We start from the raw sequence: 22531 nt of genomic DNA on the forward strand, positions 1-22531 counted from the left end.
GTCATTTCACTGAAAATCATTTGTCCAGGGGCCATTAAAATGTCTTCACAGAAGTTTCCTTGTTGAAGGAAGGGAACTAGTCCTTCATATATGTTCCCAGAACAGACCTTACTTCTGAGAAAACTGGGCAATACAATTTAAGGGCCAAGTCCAGGTTAAATTCCTCATTCACCTCTACCTCCAATATCTTGCTAACTCTTTCTAAACATTCTGTCATTTAGAGGTTTGTTTACAGGAACACATTTTCCTAGGCAGATTATGGAAGGGGGAAGGGAGAAAGAAAAGGAAGGTTGCTATCGCTGGTGACACATGGTTAACTGTGGATAATTACACAGGTTGCTATGCTACACGAACTAGTCAAGATAAGGCAGAGCTCAGCGATGGGGATTTTAATGGCATAGGTGGGGTGAGGGAATAAGGTCTAGAGAAGCTCTGAAGCAAAGGGCGCTTTTGGAAGGGCAGGTTTGGGGAGTTTCCTTGGTGAAGGAAGGACAGGAGAAACAGAGATTGCATGGTGGGACAGGGAAGGGAAAACAGTGTCTGAGAGGGGTCACGTGAGGGGATCTCCTCCCAACAATCCATATTTAACGAGGAGGGCACACCAGTGCCCTGACCTGGCTGCAAAGGAAGCAGAAACCTGACATATAGCAAGCAGAAGACATGGGCACAGGATTTTACTTATTTGTTTTCCTTCTTTGGTCGTGCACCCACACATTTTATCAGGAGCTATGTCTGCCATCTGCCATATAAGGTGCACCTCCAGTTCACCAGAACAAAGAGAATAATAACATTCCAAGACAGGAGAAGAGAATCACTTGGTAACTTTGTAATAAATGAACCAAGATGTTCTATGGTGGTGATGAGGGAGCCGACCAAAGGGGAAACAATAGTCAGTGGAAAACTATGTTCTGAATGAGACCAAAGCAGGAAGTGTCTGGCAGAGTAGATTTTTTCTTTTTTTGTTACACAAATATAGTCCTTTCTAATAGAACTGAATTTTAATTTTAAAGGAAAGCTTCTTCCCCCTTCTATTAATGAATGCATATGCAAATCTATTTTTCTTACCTGGAGGCAAAATATAATAAAAAAATCAAAGAAAAGGAGAAGTTTTGAGTACCACAATTTTTCTTACTCATAAAATTAGATTCCCTTGAAAATATTATTCTCTTCAAATCATAATTTAGAGCTGCTGTAGGATATATTTCATGCTACTAAGTGGGGTAATTTTATTCAGCTTTGTGCATGGAGGAGTATATTTATTCAATAAATGAAAATATCTACCTCTATAGCTCTTAAAATCTGGTGTTTTGTGTTTATCCATTTACTTAGGACTTCTTAAATGTCTTTGGAGGAAGTTTTGTGAATTACTTAAACATTTTTTTACAGCAGTGTCTGAGGCCTGAGAAATACTATAAGGTTTGGCTGGTGACACCTGGTGGTTAAACATGATAATTACACACAACATGTAGCACAGGCTTTACTACCAAGCACAGAAGCGCCTTGTATTGGTCCATTCTCACACTGCTAATGAAAACATACCCGAGACTGGGTAATTTATAAAGAAAAAGAGAGTTAATGGACTCACAGTTCCACATGGTTGGGGATCCCTCACAATCATGGCAGTAGGTGAAGGAGGAGCAAAGTCATGTCTTACATGGAGGCAGGCAAGAGAGCATGCGCAGGGGAACGACCCTTTATAAAACCATCAGATCTCACGAGACTTATTCATTATCACAAGAACAGCAAGAGAAATCTGCCCCCATGATTCAATTACCTCCCACCACCTCCCTCCTATGACAGGGAGATTATGGGAGCTACAATTGAAGATGAGATTTTGGTGGAGACACAGCCAAACCGTATCACTTCTCCATCAATCAGAGTTCCTGGTTGTAAGCAACCAAAATAAACCTTGTTTACTTGAGCAGAAAGGTGGTGTCTCATGAGGACAATGTCTCCACTTAACAGTAACATTATGGGCATCAGGTTCAGGTTCTGGATGCCCCAGCTTGCTGCTCCTTGACACTGGAATTTATGTCACCACTGGCAATGTCACCTCAGCCTCCTTGAATCTCAATATCCCAATTCAAAGCCTGGATTAGGATGCATCTAATTGGGCTGACCACAGTCATAGACGAATACCAAACCTGCAAGGAACGCGGGGACATTTTGGCTTATTTAATGAAATATGGACTTTGCCTTCCAAGGTATTTATGGTACAAAATTAACTACTGAGGAAAGGGGTCTGTATCCTGAGCACACAGCCAAAGGACAAATGTCTACTGGACACCTTAATCTCACTAGGCATCAGGCATAACCACAATGCACTTTCCTTTTAATGACACACAAGACTGCAAATGTTTTATGCCATCAAACCCTTTGATGAGCTTTTACAAAAATAATTTTGTAGTAGTTTTACAAAGAGATGACTAAAAAATAACTTGACAAAGTAGCCACTATCGTCTTCCCTCTCATACTATCCAAACACCTACCTATCTTTCTCTTTCTCTCTCTCTCTCTCTTTTTTTTTTTTTTAGATTGAGTCTCTCTCTGTTGCCAGGCTGGAGGGCAGTGGTGTGATCTCGGTTCACTGCAACCTCCACCTCCCAGGTTGAAGCGATTCTCCTGCCTCAGCCTCCTGAGTAGCTGGGACTATAGGCGCGTGCCACCATGCCAAGCTAATTTTTGTATTTTTAGTAGAGATGGAGTTTCACCATGTTAGCCAGGATGGTCTTGATCTCTTGACCTTGTGATCCACCCACCTCAGCCTCCCAAAGTGCTGGGATTATAGGTGTGAGCCACTCTGCCTGGCCCTATCTTCTCTTTCAACTCCAGTGTCTTCCCTGAGATGTTCTGTTACACCAGGGGTTTGGTCTAGGTCCTGTTGCTTGCTGTACAGAAAGCCAATCACTGAGTCAAGGAGTATTGCTGGGAAAGAAGGCCTTATTTGGGTGCTGCGGCCAAGCAGAATAAAGGATCAGTCTCAAATTCCTCTCCTCAAGCTACTAAAATTTGGGGTCTATAAAGTAGGGAAGAAAAGTAACTATGTGTGGGAAAACAGGAATTAAGGAGGGGTAAGAAAGAGGAGTTGGTCAACAGGCAAGTGGTCAGTTAGGTCAGTGAGGTGTCTGGTGTCTCATTGTTTAGATGTGATAATCTGGTAAGTTTCAATTCCTTGAAGCTTTCTGGGAGGCTTGATGGTTGGTTTACCAAGAAAGGAACCCTGATAAGACAAATGTAACTTTCTTAAGTTTTACCCTGGGAGGGTCAATTTCTAAGTTTATTCAAAAGAAACCCAAAACATCTATTCTTTAGGACAGTTGGGCTGGTTTTAATTTCTTGCCACTCAATCACTTTCCTCTCCATTCCTATCTACGCTTACTCCCAGAAGTAATCGCTCCAATAAATTATCATGTAGTACTTATTATTCATTTTTATTATTTAAATTTTACATTACCTTGCCTTCCATATAATGTGACATCAGACAAGCCTTTTCATCTCTCTAAGCCTCAGTTTCCCCATTTGTAAAATGGAAATGTAATTATAAGCCTTACATAGTTATTACAAGTTTTTAAAATATTTACAAAGCACTTAAGCACAATGCCTGGGATTTGATGAGTTTTCCATAATGATAGTGAACATTATTTCACATCTTTATCTGATCATGAACTCCTTAAAGGCAAGGACCACATCTTATTCATTTTATTTTCTAGACGTAGGGTCTGGTGCTCCATGAATGTCTGTTGAATTGCATTTCCTGCCCTGAATAGAAGCTAGGTCTCTACATCTGCTTCTATATCTCCATTTATTTATAGACCTCTTTGAGACCTCTGATATGCATTAAAAACAGACGTATATAATAATAATATCTATTTATTATTTGAGTCTTGTTCCTCAGAACTATGCCTAACAGAAAACTAAATCTCTCCACAGGTCTTCTAGAGTACACTAAAGCAGAAGATAACATAAGATTTTTATCTTACCATGAAAGTGTTATCTGAAGGACAGTTAAGGCTTTGTGTTGTTCAACCAGTACATCTCACTTCATGGCTCCTTATATTTTTTATTCTAAAGTCTATCTCTTGTCTAAAACCTGCTCGACTTCCAATTTATCAAAGAAAACCTTTTATAGCTGCTTGGAATGCTCCAACAGATCAGTGTTTGATAAAATATAATTTAAGACTAAATTTGAAAATGTTTCCAGTGATTGGAAGCCCACTGGCCAAGGCCAGGGGGCAAAATGTCACTATATTTTATGTCAACAGATTGGGATACTATCCGTGGTATACATCACAAGGGGTCCCCATTAATGGAGGTCTCCCACAGAACATAAGTTTACAAGTACACCTGGAAAAAGCTGACCAAGATATTAATTATTACATCCCTGCTGAAGATTTCAGTGGACTTGCTGTTATAGATTGGGAATATTGGCGACCACAGTGGGCCCGGAACTGGAATGCAAAAGACGTCTACAGAAAGAAGTCAAGAAAGCTTATTACCGATATGGGAAAGAATGTATCAGCTACGGATATTGAATATTTAGCTAAAGTGACCTTTGAAGAAAGCGCAAAAGCTTTCATGAAGGAAACCATCAAATTGGGAATTAAGAGTCGACCCAAAGGTCTTTGGGGTTATTATTTATATCCTGATTGTCACAATTATAACGTTTATGCCCCAAACTATACTGGGTCATGCCCAGAAGAGGAAGTCTTGAGGAACAATGAGCTCTCTTGGCTCTGGAACAGCAGTGCTGCTTTATATCCTTCTATCGGTGTTTGGAAATCCCTTGGAGACAGTGAAAACATTTTGCGCTTCTCCCAGTTTCGGGTACATGAATCCATGAGAATCTCCACCATGACATCTCATGATTATGCCTTGCCTGTATTTGTCTATACAAGGCTAGGGTACAGAGATGAACCTTTATTTTTTCTTTCTAAGGTAAGAAGCTTCTTGTCCAATAGTGGGGGGTTTCCTCCTTATCTCTAAAAGGACATTTCTTTGTTAAGTATGTTCTTTGAAGAATTGATTTCAATTAATGGTCTGTTATATAGGAGCATAATTCTTCCTTGACTAGTCACGCGTTTAGACTCTTCATTTATGAAAACTGAATTTTGATTATCTTATTCATTATTATTCTCTTAAGGAACAAAGTAAGGCGAGAAAGGGTTAAAGTAGATACTAGCAACTACTACATTTCCTGCACACCAACTTTAACTATATTCACAATTGGGCATTTTGGAAGGTTATCGAAATGATCGGCAGTGAGCAGGTTAGATAATCAAAAAGGATGTTTTGAAATGGAGTGTTTGCTTATACATGTGGAAGCAGAATTGTGTAGCCACTTAAACGAAAAATTCTAGGGAAAGTAGTGGGTATCCTAATTTTTTTTTTTCTTCAAGACGGAGTTTTTTGCTCTTGTCACCCAGGCTGGAGTGCAATGATACAGTCTCGGTTCACTGCAACCTCCACCTCCGGGGTTCAAGTGATTCTTCTGCATCAGTCTCCCAAGTAGCTGGGTTTACAGGCACCCACCACCATGTCCAGCTAATTTTTGTACATTTAGTAAAGATGGGGTTTCACCATGTTGGACAGGTTGGTCTTGAACTCCTGACCTCAGGTGATGCACCAGCCTTGGCCTCCCAAAGTGCTGGGATTACAGGCATGAGGCACCGTGCCCAGCCTAATCTTTGGATTTGGACAATTTTTTGTAACATTTCTACATTGAGAAGCCTTGGGACTTGTGGAGGGCTTCACGTGCGATGCAGTGATGTTTTCAGGTATTGCTGGACACCAGTGGTTTAATATATTTTAATGGAGGCATTTTTCCTTTCTGCACCATTACAAAATTTCAACTCACCAATATCTGTTAAAGATGTTCTGAGTTTCACATGCATCTGTGTGAAGAGACCACCAAACATGCTTTGTGTGAGCAATAGAGCTTTTTAATCACCTGGATGCAGGCGGGCTGAGTCCAAAAAGAGAGTCAGCAAAGGGAGATGGGGTGGGGCCATTTTAGAGCATTTGGGTGGGTAGTGAAAAATTACAGTCAAAGGGGGCTGTTCTCTGGTGGGCAGGGGTGGGGGTCATAAGGTGATCAGTGGGGGAGCTTTTGAGCCAGGATGAGTCAGGAGAAGGAATTTCACAAGATAATGTCATCAGTTAAGGCAGGGACCAGCCATTTTCACTTCTTTTGTGGTGGAATTTCATCAGTTAAGGCAAGAACTAGCCATTTTCACTTCTTTTGTGATTCTTTACTTGTTTCAGGCCATCTGGATGTATATATACATGCAGGTCACAGGGGATACGATGGCTTAGCTTGGGTTCAGAGGCCTGACATTCCTGCCTTCTTACATTAATAAGAAAAATACCATAAAATAGTATTGAAGTGTTGGGGCAGTAAAAAGTTTGGGGGGTGGCATGGAGAGATAATGAGCAATGTTTCTCAGGGCTGCTTTGAGCAGGATTAGGGATCATGTGGGAACCTAGAGTGGGAGAGGTCAAGTTGAAGGAGGATTTTGTGGTAAGGGGTGATACTGTGGAGTTGTTAGAAGGAGCATTTTTCATGTAGAATGATTGGTGATGGCCTGGATACGGTTTTGGATGAATTGAGAAACTAAATGGAGGATACAAGGTCTGAATAAAAGAAGGAGAAAAACAGGTATTAAAGGACTAAGAATTGGGAGGACCCAGGACATCCAGTTAGAGAGTGCCCAAGGGGGTTCAGCGTAATTACTTGCTTGGTTGGCGGATTTTTGGGCTCTATCCTTAAGTTTTTTTATGTTGTCATACACCAGGCCAGATTGATTTAGGTAAAAACAACACTCTTCATTTAAAAATATACAGAGTCCTCCTTTTTCAGCAGTAAGTCAAGGCCTCAGCGGTTTTGGAGGACAACTGCAGCTAAAGAGTCAACTTGGGCCTGGAGGACTGATAAAGTTTATAATATGTCTGTGATGCTAGCAGAGAAGTCATTAGAAAGGCTATGAAAGGTCATGACAGAGGTTGAAATGCCTACTATTCCAGTACCAATAGCAATAGTGGAGGCAGAAAGTCCTAAACCGACAAGCAAGAGAATTAGTGGAATAACTCTTTTTTGTCATGTTAGTGTCATGAGGGGAACAGGGAGTTCTTCGGTCCCATTTGCAAATTGAATTTTGGGAGTAAGGAAAACTAGTGTGCATGTGCCTGTCCAGTTAGCGGGTAGACACATGTAGGTAGAAAGCCACAGAGGAAGAAGAGGCTTGTGCAAGGCAAAGCTGGAAATGCAAAGTAAGATGAAAAAGAGTACTGAAATTGGTGTCTTCTACCCAGACTCTTAGGGATCCAGCTAGGGCGACAGCTGTCAGAGGTTGTAAAGGGGACTGATGGGGTAACTGCGTAGAGTGGGAGATTTGATTTTCATGGTGTATGAGAAAATATTGAGTGTCTATGAGCAAACTTTCACCGCTATTTACGGGGCTTGGTATGAGTAAACAAGAAGAGGGCCTGGGAGGAGAGTCTGACGAGAAAGGGGAAGGTAGCCAAGGATGGAGTGAAATACAGGGCAAGTGTCTTCCTAAGCAATACTTACTGCTAATGTTTTTAAGTTTGCCAGTATTGATAGAGGGCTTGTCTGTAATATGGAGCTGGAAGGCTCCAATTGTTTCAGTGATGTGTGTAGTTGGGCTTTGGAGATGAAGAGTGAAGGAACATCAAAAAGGTGAAAGGTTACCCAGGGAATTCCAGTGGGTCTTTACCAAGAGATACATAAAGGAGCAGCCACAGGAATAGTAGTTTGTGTTGTGAGGGGTCTAAACATGGGGGGAGTAGAGTTGATATAAAGAGAAAGGTTTTTTAAGTAAGTGCAGAGGAGGGTGGCAGCTTGCTGATGTGAACTGTCTGGGGAGATCTTGCTGGACCTGTCTAGAAAGTAAAGAAGTTCTTCAGGAGGGTAAAAGTGAGGGCTGTTAAAGGAAGTTTGGAGGTGTAGGGAGACAGGTGCCCAGTCTGTATGTAAGGCAAGGACAGCTGTGTAGGTGCTGGAAGAAAGGGAAATGCAAAGTCAAAAATTGTTCACTGAGCAGGGATTAGAAATAGCTAAGAGAGAGTGAGTAAGGTTGATAGTGTGGTGGAGATAGCTGGAGGGAGGTAAAAGGTGGCATAAGGATGGGAATGAGAATAAGAGTGAGTGTAAAAGAATAGAACTTCATCAGGGTGAAAGTATTGAAGGGTGCCCTGCCAGCAAAGATCATCTATCCACTCTAAGAAGGAGTTAAGAGTGGCGGTTTAGGGATAGCACCAGGAGATATCAGCTGTGATGTCTTGGAGAAACAGTATAAACCGGCAGTGTAAACAAGAGTAGGGCATTTATGAGTAGTTGAGAATGATAAATAGGAGTATGACTAGACAGAAGATAGCAAGGATGACTAGTTTTTGGGGCTCAATCCAAGTAGTGGGGATGACTGTGTAAAGCCCTGTTACAAAAAGTAGGGTAAGGATGAACAGACCTAATAGAATAAAGGGATGTATTAGGCTCATAAGGGTTATTACTGTTCTTCAGAAATGCGAGTGAGTTTAAGGGAAGTAGGGGAGAGTACTTGCAACTTCCAGGAGAAAGAGGAGGTATTAGGTTGGTTGTCTGATGAACACAGTTTTATTCTGGAATGGTGAGCCCAATGGGCAGGATCCTGCAGACAAATGGCAGTTGGGGTACTATAGATGACTAAGTAGGGTCTGGTCCATCAAGGTTGTAGAGTTTGAGGGGTCAGATTCTTAACAAGAACTGATCATCCAGCTAGGATGTCTTCATATGGCTGGGAATCTGGAGTAGGCAAGAGATTAGCAGCCTGGTGAATTTCCTGTCTAGCCTGCTGGAGGACTGGAAGATAGCTGCCAAGAGGGCTGGTGTCTGGGACAAGGTTGGGGTTGAGCAAGAAAGTGCATCCATATAAAATTTCAAATGGACTGTACCCTGTAGCATCTCGAGGACAGGCTCTAATTCTGAGAAGGGCAAGAGGTAAAAGTACTGTCCAGTCCTTTTTAAGTTGGAGGCTGAGCTTGGTGAGGTGTGTCTTTAAAAGACAATTAGTCTGTTCTACCTTTCCTGAAGATTGAGGATGGTAAGGGATATGAAGTTTCCACTGAATACCAAGAGCCTGAGAAACAGCTTGGGTGATTTGACTAGTAAAGGCCGGTCCGTTATCAGACTGTATAGAGGTGGGAAGGCCAAACTGAGGAATTATCTTTAACAGAAGGGAAGAAATGACCACGGTGGCCTTCTTAGACTCTGTGGGAAAGGCCTCTACCCATCCAGTGAAAGTGTCTACCCAGACCAAGAGGTATTTTAGTTTCCTGACTTGGGGCATGTGAGTAAAGTCAATTTGCCAGTCCTGGGCAGGGGCAAATTCTTGAGCTTGATGTGCAGGGAAGGGAGGAGGCCTGAACAATCCCTGAGGGGGAGTAGAATAGCAGACAGAACACTGAGAAGTGATTTCCTTGAGGATAGATTTCCATGATGGAAAGGAAATGAGAGGTTCTAAGAGACTGGCTAGCGGCTTATAACCTACAAGGAAGAGGTTATGAAATGATGACAGAACAGAGTGGGCCTGTGAGGCTGGAAGGAGATATTTTCCTTGCTCTAAGAACCATTTGCCTTGTGTGGGAAGAGATTGATAGGTGGAAGTTTCAGTGGGGGAATACATGGGAGTGACCGATGAGAAGGAGCAAAACTGACCATGAGGGACAGAAGTTGGAATGCTAACTGCTTCTTTAGCTACCTTATCAGCATAAGCATTGCCTAGAGCAATGGGATCTGACACCTTTTGATGGCCTTTGCAGTGAATGACTCCAGCTTCCTTTGGAAGTAAAGTGGCCCTGACAAGTGTTTTTACTAAAGAGGCATTAATGATAGAGGACCCTTGTGTAGTGAGGAAACCTCTTTCTGCCCATATAACAGCATGGTGGTGCAGGGTATGAAAGGCATATTTAGAGTCAGTATAAAATATTGACGCATAGTCCCTTTGCAAGAGTGAGGGCCCAAGTTAAGGCAATGAGTTCGGCTTGCTGAGAGGTGGTAGAGAGGGGCAGAGTGGTAGCCTCAATGATAGATGTGGAAGATACTATAGTGTAGCCTGCCTTTGCTGGTGAGTAGCAATTAGGCCTGGTGAAACTGCCATCAATAAACCAAATGTGATCAGGGTGAGGAACAGGAAAGAAGGAAATATGGGAAAATGGGGTGAATGTCAGGTGGATCAGAGACATACAGTCACGGGTGTCAGGTGTGATATCTGGAATAATGTGGGAGGCTGCATTGAAGTCAGGGCCGGGAACAATGGTAATCATAGGAGACTCAACAAAGGGTGAGTATAGCTGAAGGAGCCAGGGAGCAGAAAGTATATGCATCAGATGTGGGGAAGAAAATAGATTTTGGAAGTTATGAGAGCAGAGTTTGTGATTTTGAGGGCCTCTAAAAGTATTAGGGTGGCAGCAGCCACTGCACAGAGGCATTATGGCCAGCCTAAAACAGTAAAGTTAAGTTGTTTGGACAAAAAGGCTACAGGGCATGGTCCCAGTCCTTGTATAAGAATTCCAACTGCATAGCCCTGCACTTCAGCTGTGTGTAATGAAAAGGGTTGGGATGAGTCAGGGAGAGCTAGTGTGGGAGCAGTCTCTAAAGCTGTCTTCAAGGAATGGAAAGAGGAGTGGGGAAAGGATTTAGGATCTATGGGGTCAGCTAGGTTTCCTTTTGTGAGTTTATATAATGGTTTTGTTAGGATGGCAAAACCAGGTATCTGAAGGAAAAAGTATCGAACCATGTCTAGGAAGGAAAGGAGTTGTTGTTTTGTAGAAGGTGTTGGGGTTTGAGAGATCAGTTGGAGATGATCGGCAAGGAGAGCATGTGTGTTTTTATGAAGAATTATGCCGAGGTAGGAAATGGATGGAGAAGAAATTTGAGCTTTGGAGGGGGATACCTGATATCCTTTGAGGAATAAATGTTGAAGGAGCAGGGAGTTGTCTTGTTGAGAAGATTCAAAGGAGGAGCTACAAAGTAGAAGATCATCAATATATTGAATAAGGTGAGAAGCAGAGGGGTGGAAAGAAAGTAAATCATGAGAAAGAGCTTGGCTGAAGTAATAAGGGCTGTCCCTGAAACCTTGTGGCAGCACAGCCCAGGTAGTCACTGCTGGGACTGATGGGTGTCAGGGTCAGTCCAGGTAAAAGCAAAGAGAGGCTGGGATGAGGGGTGCGGGAGAATAGTGAAGAAAGCATCTTTAAGATCAAGAACGGAATAGTGAGTTGTGGAGGAAGATATTGAGGACAAAATAGTGTATGGGTTGGACACTACAGGGTGGATAGGCAAAACAATTTGGTTGTTAAGGTGCAGATCCTGAACTAACCTGTAAGACTTGTCCAATTTTCAGACAGGTAAAATGGGGGAATTGTAAGGAGAATTTATAGGTTTTAGAAGCGCGAGCTGTAGCGGGCAAGTGATAACAAGTTTTAATCCTTTTAAAGCATGCTGCAGGATGGGATATTGGTGTTGAGCAGGGTAAGGGTGATTAGGTTTTAATGGGATAGTAATGGGCATGTGATTGGTTGCCAGGGAGGGAGTAGAGACGCCCCATACTTGTGGGTTAAGATGGGGGGATACGAGAGGAAGATGCAAAGGAGGCTTTCGAACGGGAAGAAGGGTGGCGATGAGATGTGGTTGTAGTCCAGGAATAGTCAGGGAAGTAGATAATTTGGTTAAAATGTCTCGGCCTAATAAGGGAACTGGGCAGGTGGGGATAGCTAAAAAAGAGTGCATAAAAGAATGTTGTCCAAGTTGGCACCAGAGTGGGGGAGTTTTAAGGGGTTTTGAAGCTTGGCCGTCAATACCCCCAACAGTTATGGGAGCAAGGGAAACAGGCCCTTGAAAAGAAGGTAATGTGGAGTGGGTAGCCCCTGTATCGATTACACAGGGGATGGACGTACCCTTCACTGTGAGAGTTACCTGAGGCTTGGCATCCATGATGGTCCAGGGGGCTTCCGAGGCGATCAGGCAGCGTCAGTCTTCAGCCACCAAGCTGAGCAGATCTGGGAAGGAGTCAGTCAGAGAGTCTTGTACTAGAGCTTTAGGAGCTCTAGGAGTGGCTGCCGGGCGAGCTGGGCAGTCTGATTTCCAGTGGGTCCCTCCACAGATGGGACATGGCTTGGGAGGAATCCTGGGCTGTGGGCATTCCTTGGCCCAGTGGCCAGATTTCTGGAACTTGAAGCAAGATCCTGATGGAGGAAGTCCTATAGGAATGCTTGACTGCTACGGCTTAGGGATGTGCAGCTTAGGCAGTTGAAGTTCCTGTGTGCTGGAGGTGCAGATGGATTTTGTCTCACAGCAGAGGCAAGTAATTGTAACTCAGAAATGTGTTGCCGTCTGGCTGCCTTCTCTCTATTATTGTACACCTTGAAGGCTAGGTTAATTAATTCCTGTTGTGGGGTTTGAGGGCTGGATTCTAATTTTTGAAGCTTTTTTCTAATGTCAGGAGCTGACTGGGTGATAAAATGCATATTTAGAATGAGACGGCCTTCTGACCCTTCAGAGTCTAGGGCTGTAAAACTCAGGGTTGCTGCCAAACGAGCTATGAACTGTGCTGGGTTTTCATCTTTACCTTGGGTAGTTTCTTTAAGCTTGTCATAATTTACAGCTTTGTAAGCTGCCCTTTTAAGCCCTTCAACTAGGCAGGAAATCATGTAATCTCTCCTAGCTACACCTGGGGAATCTGCCTGATAGTTCCACTGGGGATCCTCTTGGGGAACTGCTCTAATGCCTTCCTGGAGGTCTGGCTCATGGAGCTGACGGTTGTCAGTGTGAGATTGGGCCAGAGAAAAAATGCTTTCCTATTCATCTGGGGGGAGGGTAGAAGTTAGGATGACATTTAAGTCACTCCAGGTTAAATTGTAGGACAGAGTTAGATATTGGAATTACTGTATATGTTTAGTGAGGTCTGATGAGAAAGAGCCTAAATGCTGACATATCTGAGAGAGGTCTGATGAGAAAAAGGCACATGTACCCTGACTATGCCTTCAGCTCCAGCCACCTCTCTAAGAGGAAATTGTTGGGCAAGTGGGGGATAGCTAGTCATGGAACTAAACTGTAAGCAGGACCGGGTGTGAGGAAGGGAGGTGATAGAAGGATTATAGGATGGAGGAGCAGAGGCCGAAGAAGAATTGGGACCTAGCTCAGCCTGGTGATGAGCAGGCCAGGGAGGAGGGGAGAGGTCAGATGGGTCTGTAGAAAAGGAAGATTGGAAAGACTCAACGACGCTTGGGGTTGGGACTGAGGGGACAAGTGGGAGGGAAATAAAGAGGATTTGGGGGGAATCACATTGGGAACAGAGACTAGAGAGGGAACGAAGTGTGAAAAATGCCTGGATGTGGGGCACCTCAGACCATTTGCCCATTTTTTGACAAAAATTATCTAGATCATGTAGGATGGAGAAATCGAAAGTGCCATTTTCTGGCCATTTAGAGCCATTATCAAATTTGTACTGGGGTCAAGCAGCATTGCAGAAGAAAATAAGGCATTTGCGTTTTAGGTCAGGTGTGAGTTGAAGAGGTTTTAAATTTTTGAGAACACAGGCTAAGGGAGAAGAGGGAGGAATAGACAGTGGAAAGTTGCTCGTAGTTAAGGAGGCAAGCCCAGAGAAAAGAGAGGGTAGAGACACAGAAAGAAGAGGTGGGGGGTGCTTGCCCATCAGGAAAGTGCAGAGAAAAGAAAGGATAGAGACATGGAGAGAAGGGGAAGGGGATGCCTGCCCCCCAAAAAAGTGGTGCTTGCCACTAAGGGTGAAGGACCAAGGCAGGCGTCCCCATGATGATCGGCCACCTCTGAAACATGGGTGAATAATCAAGCAGGGGTCCCCGCAGTGATTAAACACCGAGGGAAGACTGTCTTCCTGAGTCCATGACTGGTACCAGAGTTTTGGGTTCACGGATAAAACACGTCTCTTCTGTCTCTACAAGAAAAGGAAAGGAACTGAAATTAAGAGAAGGGAGAGATTGAAAGATGGCACCACGATTGAAAGGAGAAAGAGTTTGAGGGATAATGAGAGCGGTTGGAGAAGAGAGTAAAAAGAGGCCGCTTACCCAATTTAAAATTGGTGAGATGTTCCTTGGGCTGGTCGGTCTGAGGACCCGAGGTCGTAGGTGGATCTTTCTCACGGAGCAAAGAGCAGGAGGACAGGGGATTGATCTCCCAAGGGAGGTCCCCGATCCAAGTCACGGCACCAAATTTCACGCATGTCCGTGTGAAGAGACCACCAAACAGGCTTTATGTGAGCAATAAAGCTTTTTAATCACCTGGGTGCAGGTAGGCTGAGTCCAAAAAGATAGTCAGCAAAGGGAGATAAGGGTGGGCCATTTTTAAAGATTTGGGTGGGTAGTGGAAAATTACAGTCAAAGGGGGCTGTTCTCTGGCAGGCAGGAGCGGGGATCACAAGTTGCTCAGTGGGGGAGCTTTGGAGCCAGGATGAGTCAGGAGAAGGAATTCCACAAGGTAATGTCATCAGTTAAGGCAGAGACTGGCCATTTTCACTTCTTTTGTGGTGGAATGTCATCAGTTAAGGCAAGAACTGGCCATTTTCACTTCTTTTGTGATTCTTCACTTGCTTCGGGCCATCTAGACCTATATGTGCAGGTCACAGGGGATACACGGCTTAGCTTGGGGCTCAGAGCCCTGACACTGACTTCTAGGCATCCTCAGGAGGAGGCATAGAAAATACCCAGGTGAGGTATTTTACAGTGACCGGGTATCTTTGGAACATAAAGGGAGTGTATTCATCAGAGGGAGAAATGATGCATATGTATGAAATATGGTAAATGCCATACCTCCGAGGTCATTCATGAGGTGAAGGAGGAAGGAAATAAAGTCTCTATTGTGAACTTCTCTTCATACCACCTAGAAAAATCAGTGATAAATAATTTATGAAGAAGAATAGGAAGTCAGTACAGTCTGAAAGGTTTTAAAAAGTTACCTAGGCTGGGTGCAGTGGCTTATGCCTGTAATCCCAGCACTTTGAGAGGCTGAGGCAGGTGGATCATTAAGTCGGGAGTTCAAGACCAGCCTGGCCAAGATATTGAAATCCTATCTCTACTAAAAATAGAAAAATTAGCCAGGTGTGGTGGCGGGTGCCTGTAATCCCGGCTACCAGGGAGTCTGAGACACAGAATTGCTTGAATCTGGGAGGCGGAGGTTGTAGTGAGCTGAGATTGCGCCACTGCACTCCAGCCTGGGCAACAGAGTGAAACTCAATCTCAAAAAAAAAAAAAAAAAAAGAAAGAAAGTAATCTAAATATTTACAAAGTAATGTCGACTCTGGAATTGAATCAAAATTTAAATACCAGCTTCTTTTATAAAACATCTTTTCTATATTTAACTCAACCAAGTTCCTTTCTTTAGTGATAATAAATTGACTTTTAGAAGAAACAATAAACTCTACGGGACAAAATGTTCATTTCAAAAGATGAATTTAGACTACTGGGACATTCTGCACATTCTGTGAACCTGGGATAAGCTTCTTTTTCTAGTAGCTGTAGCCTTGGAAATGCTCTTTTCCCTCTCAGGAGAAAAGGAGCAACAGTTTGGGTTTCATCTCATTCTGCACTCTATTTTTTCCAAGTGGCAAGCTATTTCCAAGTGTTTTAAACTATAAGTGTACCCACTATTGTACCCTATTGACTTTAAAAATCTGCCCATAATTTTTATTTTTATTTATTTATTTATTTTTAGTTGAGTTTCCCTCTGTCGTCCAGGTTGGAATGCAGTGGCATCATCTTGGCTCACTGTAACGTTTGCCTCCTGGGTTCAAGTGATTCTCCTGCCTCAGCCTCCGAGTAGCTGGGATCACATGTATGTGCCGCTATGCCCAGCTAATTTTTGGGTTTTTAGTAGGGACGGGGTTTTGCTACGTTGGCCAGGCTGGTTTCGAACTCCTGACCTCAAGAGATCCACCCGCCTTGGCCTCCCAAAGTGCTAGGATTACAGGTGTGAGCCACTGCGCCTGGCCCTGCCTATAATTTTTTTTTGTAAGTTCAACATCTAACTTTTATTTATTTTTATTTTTTAACTTTTTTTTTGAACTTTTACATATTTAATTCAATTAAACAAAGTAGTAAAAATGAATGAATTGCAACAACGTATCTCAGTATGTGTGAATCTTAGAGACAGTTGAATGAAAAGGGCGAGTCCTAGAAGAATCCTACCCATAATTTTTAAAAAACCTGATATTCATTTGTACCAAACTCTTAATGACCATTAATGGCTTCCACTTCTGTTTTTCCCAACAATGTCTGAATTTTAAAATGCACACACATACCGTTAAGATTACAAAGAAGATTCACTAGTAAGTAGCAAATCTCTTAACCTCCCTGGATTTGGTGTCTTCATGTACAAAATGAGACAATATTACCTGCCCTACTGACCTAGCAAAAATATGATGAAAATCAAATGAGAACTTGCATATGAAAACCTGAAGTTCTACAGAAACCTATGTGGTATGGCTATTACCTTTTTAACAGCCATCAAAGCCTTAAACTTAAGCATGGGATATTTAAGAGTGGAATCTCAGGTAGTAGCTATAGCTTGGGGAATACAGAGGCAGTCAAACCTCATTTCACACAGAAGATTGCCTATATTATTTACATATGAATGCAACCTAGATATAACCTGATGCTGTGCTCTTAAAACATTTATTATTTATTATTAGTTTTCCATTTGTAAACATTTAGGGGGTACAAGTGCAGTTTTGTTACATGGATATATTGAGTGGTAGTGAAGTCTGGGCTTCTAGTGTACCCATCACCTGAAAAGTGTACATTTTACCCGACAGGTCATTTCTTATCCCTCACTCTCCTCCACCTTTTTATCTTTTGGAGTCTCCAGTATCTATTATTGTATTCTGTATGTCCATATTTACTCATCGTTTAGCTCCTACTTACCAGTAAAAACATGTGATATTTTACTTTCTGTTTCTGAGTTATTTCACTTAAGATAATGGCCTCCTGTTCCATCTGTGAGATATGCTTTTAAAAATTAACAAGAGGAGTTTCCTTGCCTATAGATTTAAAGATGTTTATCCTTGTCATTAATTCATTCTGTCTCTGGTAAGGCACGAAGGCAGCTCATTAGTAATGCTCCAGCTCCCCACAGTGGGCACCTTGCTTACATGCACTCTGGTAAGCGTCAGGGACTGACAGGAAAATGTTGAGTGAATCCCCTGAGTAGCCCTACCCTCTGCTGCTGAAACCATGATTCAGGTAGGAGGATCCTGTGTAGGCACAAAGCACCCTGTGCCACACTGGGTCCTGGGAGGCTCCTTTTCAGTACATCTTCTTTGTTCCTTTCTTTCTCCTTAATGTGACAACACCCCCGTGGCTCAAGCTTTCAGGTGTCCCAATCTGCACCCAGAGGCACTTTTATCTGTGACTTTCCTCGCTGGGTAGTGCCCTTGCTTTTCTGATCCCCAAAACATAGCTGCTTTGTGATTCATTCAGCACCCTGCTCTCTGTGAGGTGACAGTGAACTAATTTGGTGAGAAACTGATTTGAAAACTAATTTGGAAGAAACTGACAGCAACCTCAGAAGGTGTGTGTGGCTTTCACCGGAAACATCTGCCACTTACATATTTACTATAGATCAATAACCTATAAATATAAAATGTAAATATTATGTCTTTATTCTCCTTTGATGACAATGCCTTAATCAAAAGGAGAGCTGTTGGGGATTTCTGCCCTGATCACACCATGTGACTGTATGACACCATTTTCAGGGAAGTTTCAAAGTGAGGGGAGGGAGGAGTTCTGCTCCCTTATGTCTTTGCCCAAAGAGGGAGTGGACAGGGACTCAGCGGAGTCTTCAGTCTTGGTACTGCAGGGATGGCCCCTTCTCTGTCCCTGTTCATCGTGCCATTGACAATTTTCAAAATTCTTTCATTTGTATTATCTCATTTGAGCCTCTCCTTCCTGTCATGTCAGCTATGACCTGTTCAGCAGATATTGTAATCGTACGAAATGAAAATGGATGTTATCCTGAAAGGGAAATTAGTTTAAACCAAAATCTCTTTCCTTGTTGAAAGTCACAAGACAATTGCCCAGAAACAAACAAACAAACAAACAAAAACTTTAAAAACTGATCTTGTAAGACCTTTAATTTGAGTGTTAGACAATAAAAGTGTCAGATAAAGAGATTTATCTCTCAAGTAATAATATTAAGTGCCCAATGGCAAAATAGCATTTACAGTTCTGCTTTTGTTTTCCACCAAATCACCTAATAACATTTTCTAGCATTTAATTGGTAGAAAGTCACCCTTGGAGTAAAAGGTGAATGCTTAGTATACTAAAGACTGGGGGAATGTGTTATAATTTAACAAACTAGGAAACCAACTACATATATTCAAATCTTAATTTCCTCCAGAAAACGGCCTAGATCCACGTTAATCTTTAAACACTAAAACAATAACCCTTTAAGATTATAAAATCAAAATTCTCTCTGCTAAAACCTTACCTTTGTCTATCTTAACCATATTGCAGAAAATTCCAGCGACTTTACCATGACTGGATGAGTCATAAATAAAGCCCGTTAGGCCAGATACTTAGAAATTAAACACACATAATTTCAGGGACAAATATAAAAGCTGGACCAAATCAGAGCCTGCAAGCCCTTAACGTTGCTTCTTTGCCTGGCCTTGGAATTGAAATGATATAAACCCATCCAAATAACTGTGGGGATGAAGTGTTACTGGGGCATGTTGCAAAATGGAAAAGGAACCTGGTTAAGAGGATCCCATTTGGAGAAGGAAAACTTCTGGATTCTGTTTCCGGAACACATACATATGACCTGGTATGTGGGTATGTGCCCCTGATTTATTTCAGTTCAATAATTTCTGATAACCATGTACAGACTCATTGTCTTCAAAATAACGTCCTGCATGGCAAAATATGTTTTTCTTTAAAAATATTTTTATCTTTTTGCATATGGTTACAGAGTGTGATTTTTGAGCATTGGTTTATTCAGCGTTTGTGTCACTCTAAGAAAATAGAAAATAGTATATAAGGAGTATATGAGCTCAGTACCAGACCTATTATACTGAACTCAGACTCTAATCCTAATCCCTGGTGGGTTTTTTGTTTTTTGTTTTTGAGGCAGAGTCTTACCCTCTCATCCAGGCTGAAGTGCAATGGTGTGATCTCAGCTCACTGCAATCTCCACCTCCTGGGTTCAAATGATTCTCCTGCCTCAGCCTCTGAGTAGCTGGGATTACAGGCACCCACCACCACACCTGGCTAATTTTTTTTTTTGAATTTTAGTAGAGACGGGGTTTCACCATGTTGACCATGATGGTCTCAAACTCTTGACCTTGTGATCCACCCGCCTCGGCCTCCCAAAGTGCTGGGATTACAGGCGTGAGCCACCGCGCCTGGCCTGCCATGGGTTGTTTTACATTCAAATTAATAATGAACTCTACTCTCTTCAATCTAGCAAGATCTAGTCAGCACCATAGGAGAAAGTGCTGCCTTGGGAGCTGCAGGCATTGTTATTTGGGGAGACATGAATTTAACTTCATCCAAGGTAAGTCAGTATCTTGAAGGTATATTTAATGTTTTTTTTTTTTTTAAAGTATTTCTCTGCTTTCTTGGAGAGCTTACTCTAATAAAGCTCTCATGACTTCCATAGCAAACCAGCTTTAGAATAAATATTCCAAATCAGTGCCTGATACATAGAAAAGGCTAAAAAATATTAACTTTTATAAAGATAGTAATCATAACACTGACATTTGATGAATATTTATGATACACTAAGGTTGTGCTAAGAGATTTTTTGAGTCGGATTTGCTCACTTCCTGGTCATATGAGGTAGTGACCATCGTCCTCATTTACAGATGGTGAAACTAGAGAGGAAACCAACTAGGTTAACAGCTATTTAGGATAGTTAGTGGTAGAGTTGGCATTAGCCACAGTTTGATGATGGACACCTTGCATTTTAACGACTATAGAAAATGTGTTATATACTATTTTGAGAGGTAGAAACAGGTGGTAACTTTTTAATTCTCCACAATGAAGTTATTTTTTCTCTACAGAGAAATCAGCTAAAAATTAACAGCATTTAAAATAAGATTTATGGCTGAGCACGGCGTCTCAGACCTGTAATTCCTGCACTTTGGGGGGTGGGATCACTTCAGGCCAGGAGTTCGAGACTAGCCTGACTGACATGGAGAAAGCCAATCTCTACTAGAAATATAAATATTAGGCGAGTGTGATGACATATGCCTATAATCCCAGCTGCTTGGGAGGCTAAGGCAGGAGAATGGCTTGAAGCCGGGAGGCAGAGGTTGCAGTGAGCCAAGATGATGCCATTGCACTTGAGCCTGGATGAAAGAGTGAGACTCCATTTCAAAAAAAAAAGAAAAAGAAAAAGATTTATATGGCTCTTCAAATTTCTCTCAGCTGAGATTTTTTTTTTTACTTCAGGAAAGATTCTTAGTTTTCCCCAATCCACATTAATTACAATCTCTTCCATATTTCCAGATGTAGTTTATTTATATTTCTATAGTGTAACGCATTTTACCTTGAATACTGGTACCCTTGACACTTTTTGCTAAATTGAGGTTTTTGCAAGTCCATGATGATCTGATATTATTCTTAGAATTTCACAGTCTCAATTTGTTGCTACTGAGATAATGTTCATGAAACTGTTTGTGCCTATGCCCACATATGAGAATTAGGAAGAAACTCAGAGGATTAATTCCTGACTTTCCAGGTGTGATATTTCCACCCCAGCCCCTTGGTGGCTCATCAGAAGAGCTTCATCAGGAAGGTGGGTGCACACAGGTGGCCTCTGTTTAGAACAGGTAATAGGAACCATATACACAAAAGTTACCTAGTCAGCCATATAGACTTTTCTGTGTTTGAATTGTGCTAGAAGTACAGAACCCAGGACAGTTGATGGAAATTAACAGGAAAGTCCAGAAGGCTATAATACTCGGTAGAATTGGTGGAATAAGATGATTTGACAATAAATGATGGACTGTGATTCAGGCTGTAACACAACCACGGAAGGTCCCACATACCTGAATGGTAGCCTGAGGGCAGCAGTTCTGGTAGATTCCTAATTTGGGTTTGTTCCTTTTCCTTTTATACCCATTAACTTGGGAGCTAGAAGGAAGGAAAAAAGAATGTAAATTGGAGAAAGGCAAGGTCCCATGTGCTGATTCTGGGGGCCATTTGCAAGTTCAGTTGCTTAACCTGACTGTAACATAGTGTCCATCTCCCACCCCTCAGACCTCTCCCCTTTCTGAGTTGGGATCCTTGTTATAGTGCCCAGGAGCCTACAAGTTCAACAACTGGAACCAAGCCATTATGTTTTAATCAAGACCAAAGAACTGTTCTAGAAGCTCTAATTCTATCGGTACCAGCGAGAAACACTAAAATCGATTTCTTTCTACATTTCTATCAGGGAGAAACACTAAAATCAATTTCTTTCCACATTTCTAGGCCAACTGTACAAAGGTGAAGCAGTTTGTGAGTTCTGATTTAGGGAGCTACATAGCCAACGTGACCAGAGCTGCTGAGGTATGCAGCTTTCACCTCTGCAGGAACAATGGGAGGTGCATAAGGAAGATGTGGAACTCACCCACTTACCTTCACTTGAACCCCGCAAGTTACTACATAGAGGCCTCTGAGGATGGGGAATTTACTGTGAAAGGAAGAGCATCTGATACAGACCTGGCAGTGATGGCAGATACATTTTCCTGTCATTGTTATCAGGGATATGAAGGAGCTGATTGCAGAGAAGAAAAGACGGCTGATGGCTGTTCTGGGGTTTCCCCTTCTCCTGGTTCACTAATGACACTTTGTCTACTGCTTTTAGCGTTATCGAAGCATTCATTTGTGAGATAATTGAGTTTAAAGGGAATTGTGTGGTCTCTAGTGCAGTCATTTAAAGAAGGATGTAACTTATGACAATTTTTTTCTCTTATGAATTCTATTGAGAGGTATTACAAGTAGACATTATGTATGTCACTTAACATAAACAGAAACATATTATTTTATTTGCCTCCAATCTGGCTAGGAAATCAGATCTGGAGTAAAGTCAATGTACACTTCCTCTTTATTGGAACATTTAAGTTTCATTTAAACTAAAACTAGTATGGTTTAGTCTTTACATGAATGTACATACATAAAATATTAAATTATTCATTTCAAAGACTTTTTTTCAAGTTGGCAATTTATTTAAGGACACATTACTAAGTAATCATCTGATTTAACAGAATGGGTCACCTGGTCAACTGGTCCACTGAAGAGGACTAACTGCAGTTTCTATTCTAGCCTCGGGTTCACACTAGGTTTCTATTTCCCAACATGGACTCATTGAGTGCAGAACCATTCCTGCCATGGCTTCTCATGAGGGGCCAGAGACTGAGGTAAGGGGGAGTCATTCCCGACTTGCCAAGCACCAATTCTAAGATGGCACTTTGACTCCTTCCTTCACAGACCCTGGCAGTCTGAATACTGTGAAGGCTTTGGG

General features: G+C 42.1%; 1 protein-coding gene across 1 annotated transcript in view; it reads left to right on the forward strand.

The window, feature by feature from the left end:
• Positions 1-22213, forward strand: part of LOC103226818 (hyaluronidase-4) — a 41346-nt gene extending 19133 nt beyond the window's left edge. The window contains exons 3-5 of the mRNA XM_038004426.2: positions 3931-4935; positions 19487-19576; positions 21499-22213. Of these exons, the coding sequence (XP_037860354.1) occupies positions 3982-4935; positions 19487-19576; positions 21499-21903 (1449 nt within the window). The 5' untranslated portion in view covers positions 3931-3981 and the 3' untranslated portion in view covers positions 21904-22213. The remainder of the gene's footprint in view (positions 1-3930; positions 4936-19486; positions 19577-21498) is intronic.
• The last annotated feature ends 318 nt before the right edge of the window (positions 22214-22531 follow it).

The sequence above is a fragment of the Chlorocebus sabaeus genome, chromosome 21 (genome assembly GCF_047675955.1).
Source record: "Chlorocebus sabaeus isolate Y175 chromosome 21, mChlSab1.0.hap1, whole genome shotgun sequence".
Taxonomy (NCBI): Eukaryota; Metazoa; Chordata; class Mammalia; order Primates; family Cercopithecidae; genus Chlorocebus; species Chlorocebus sabaeus.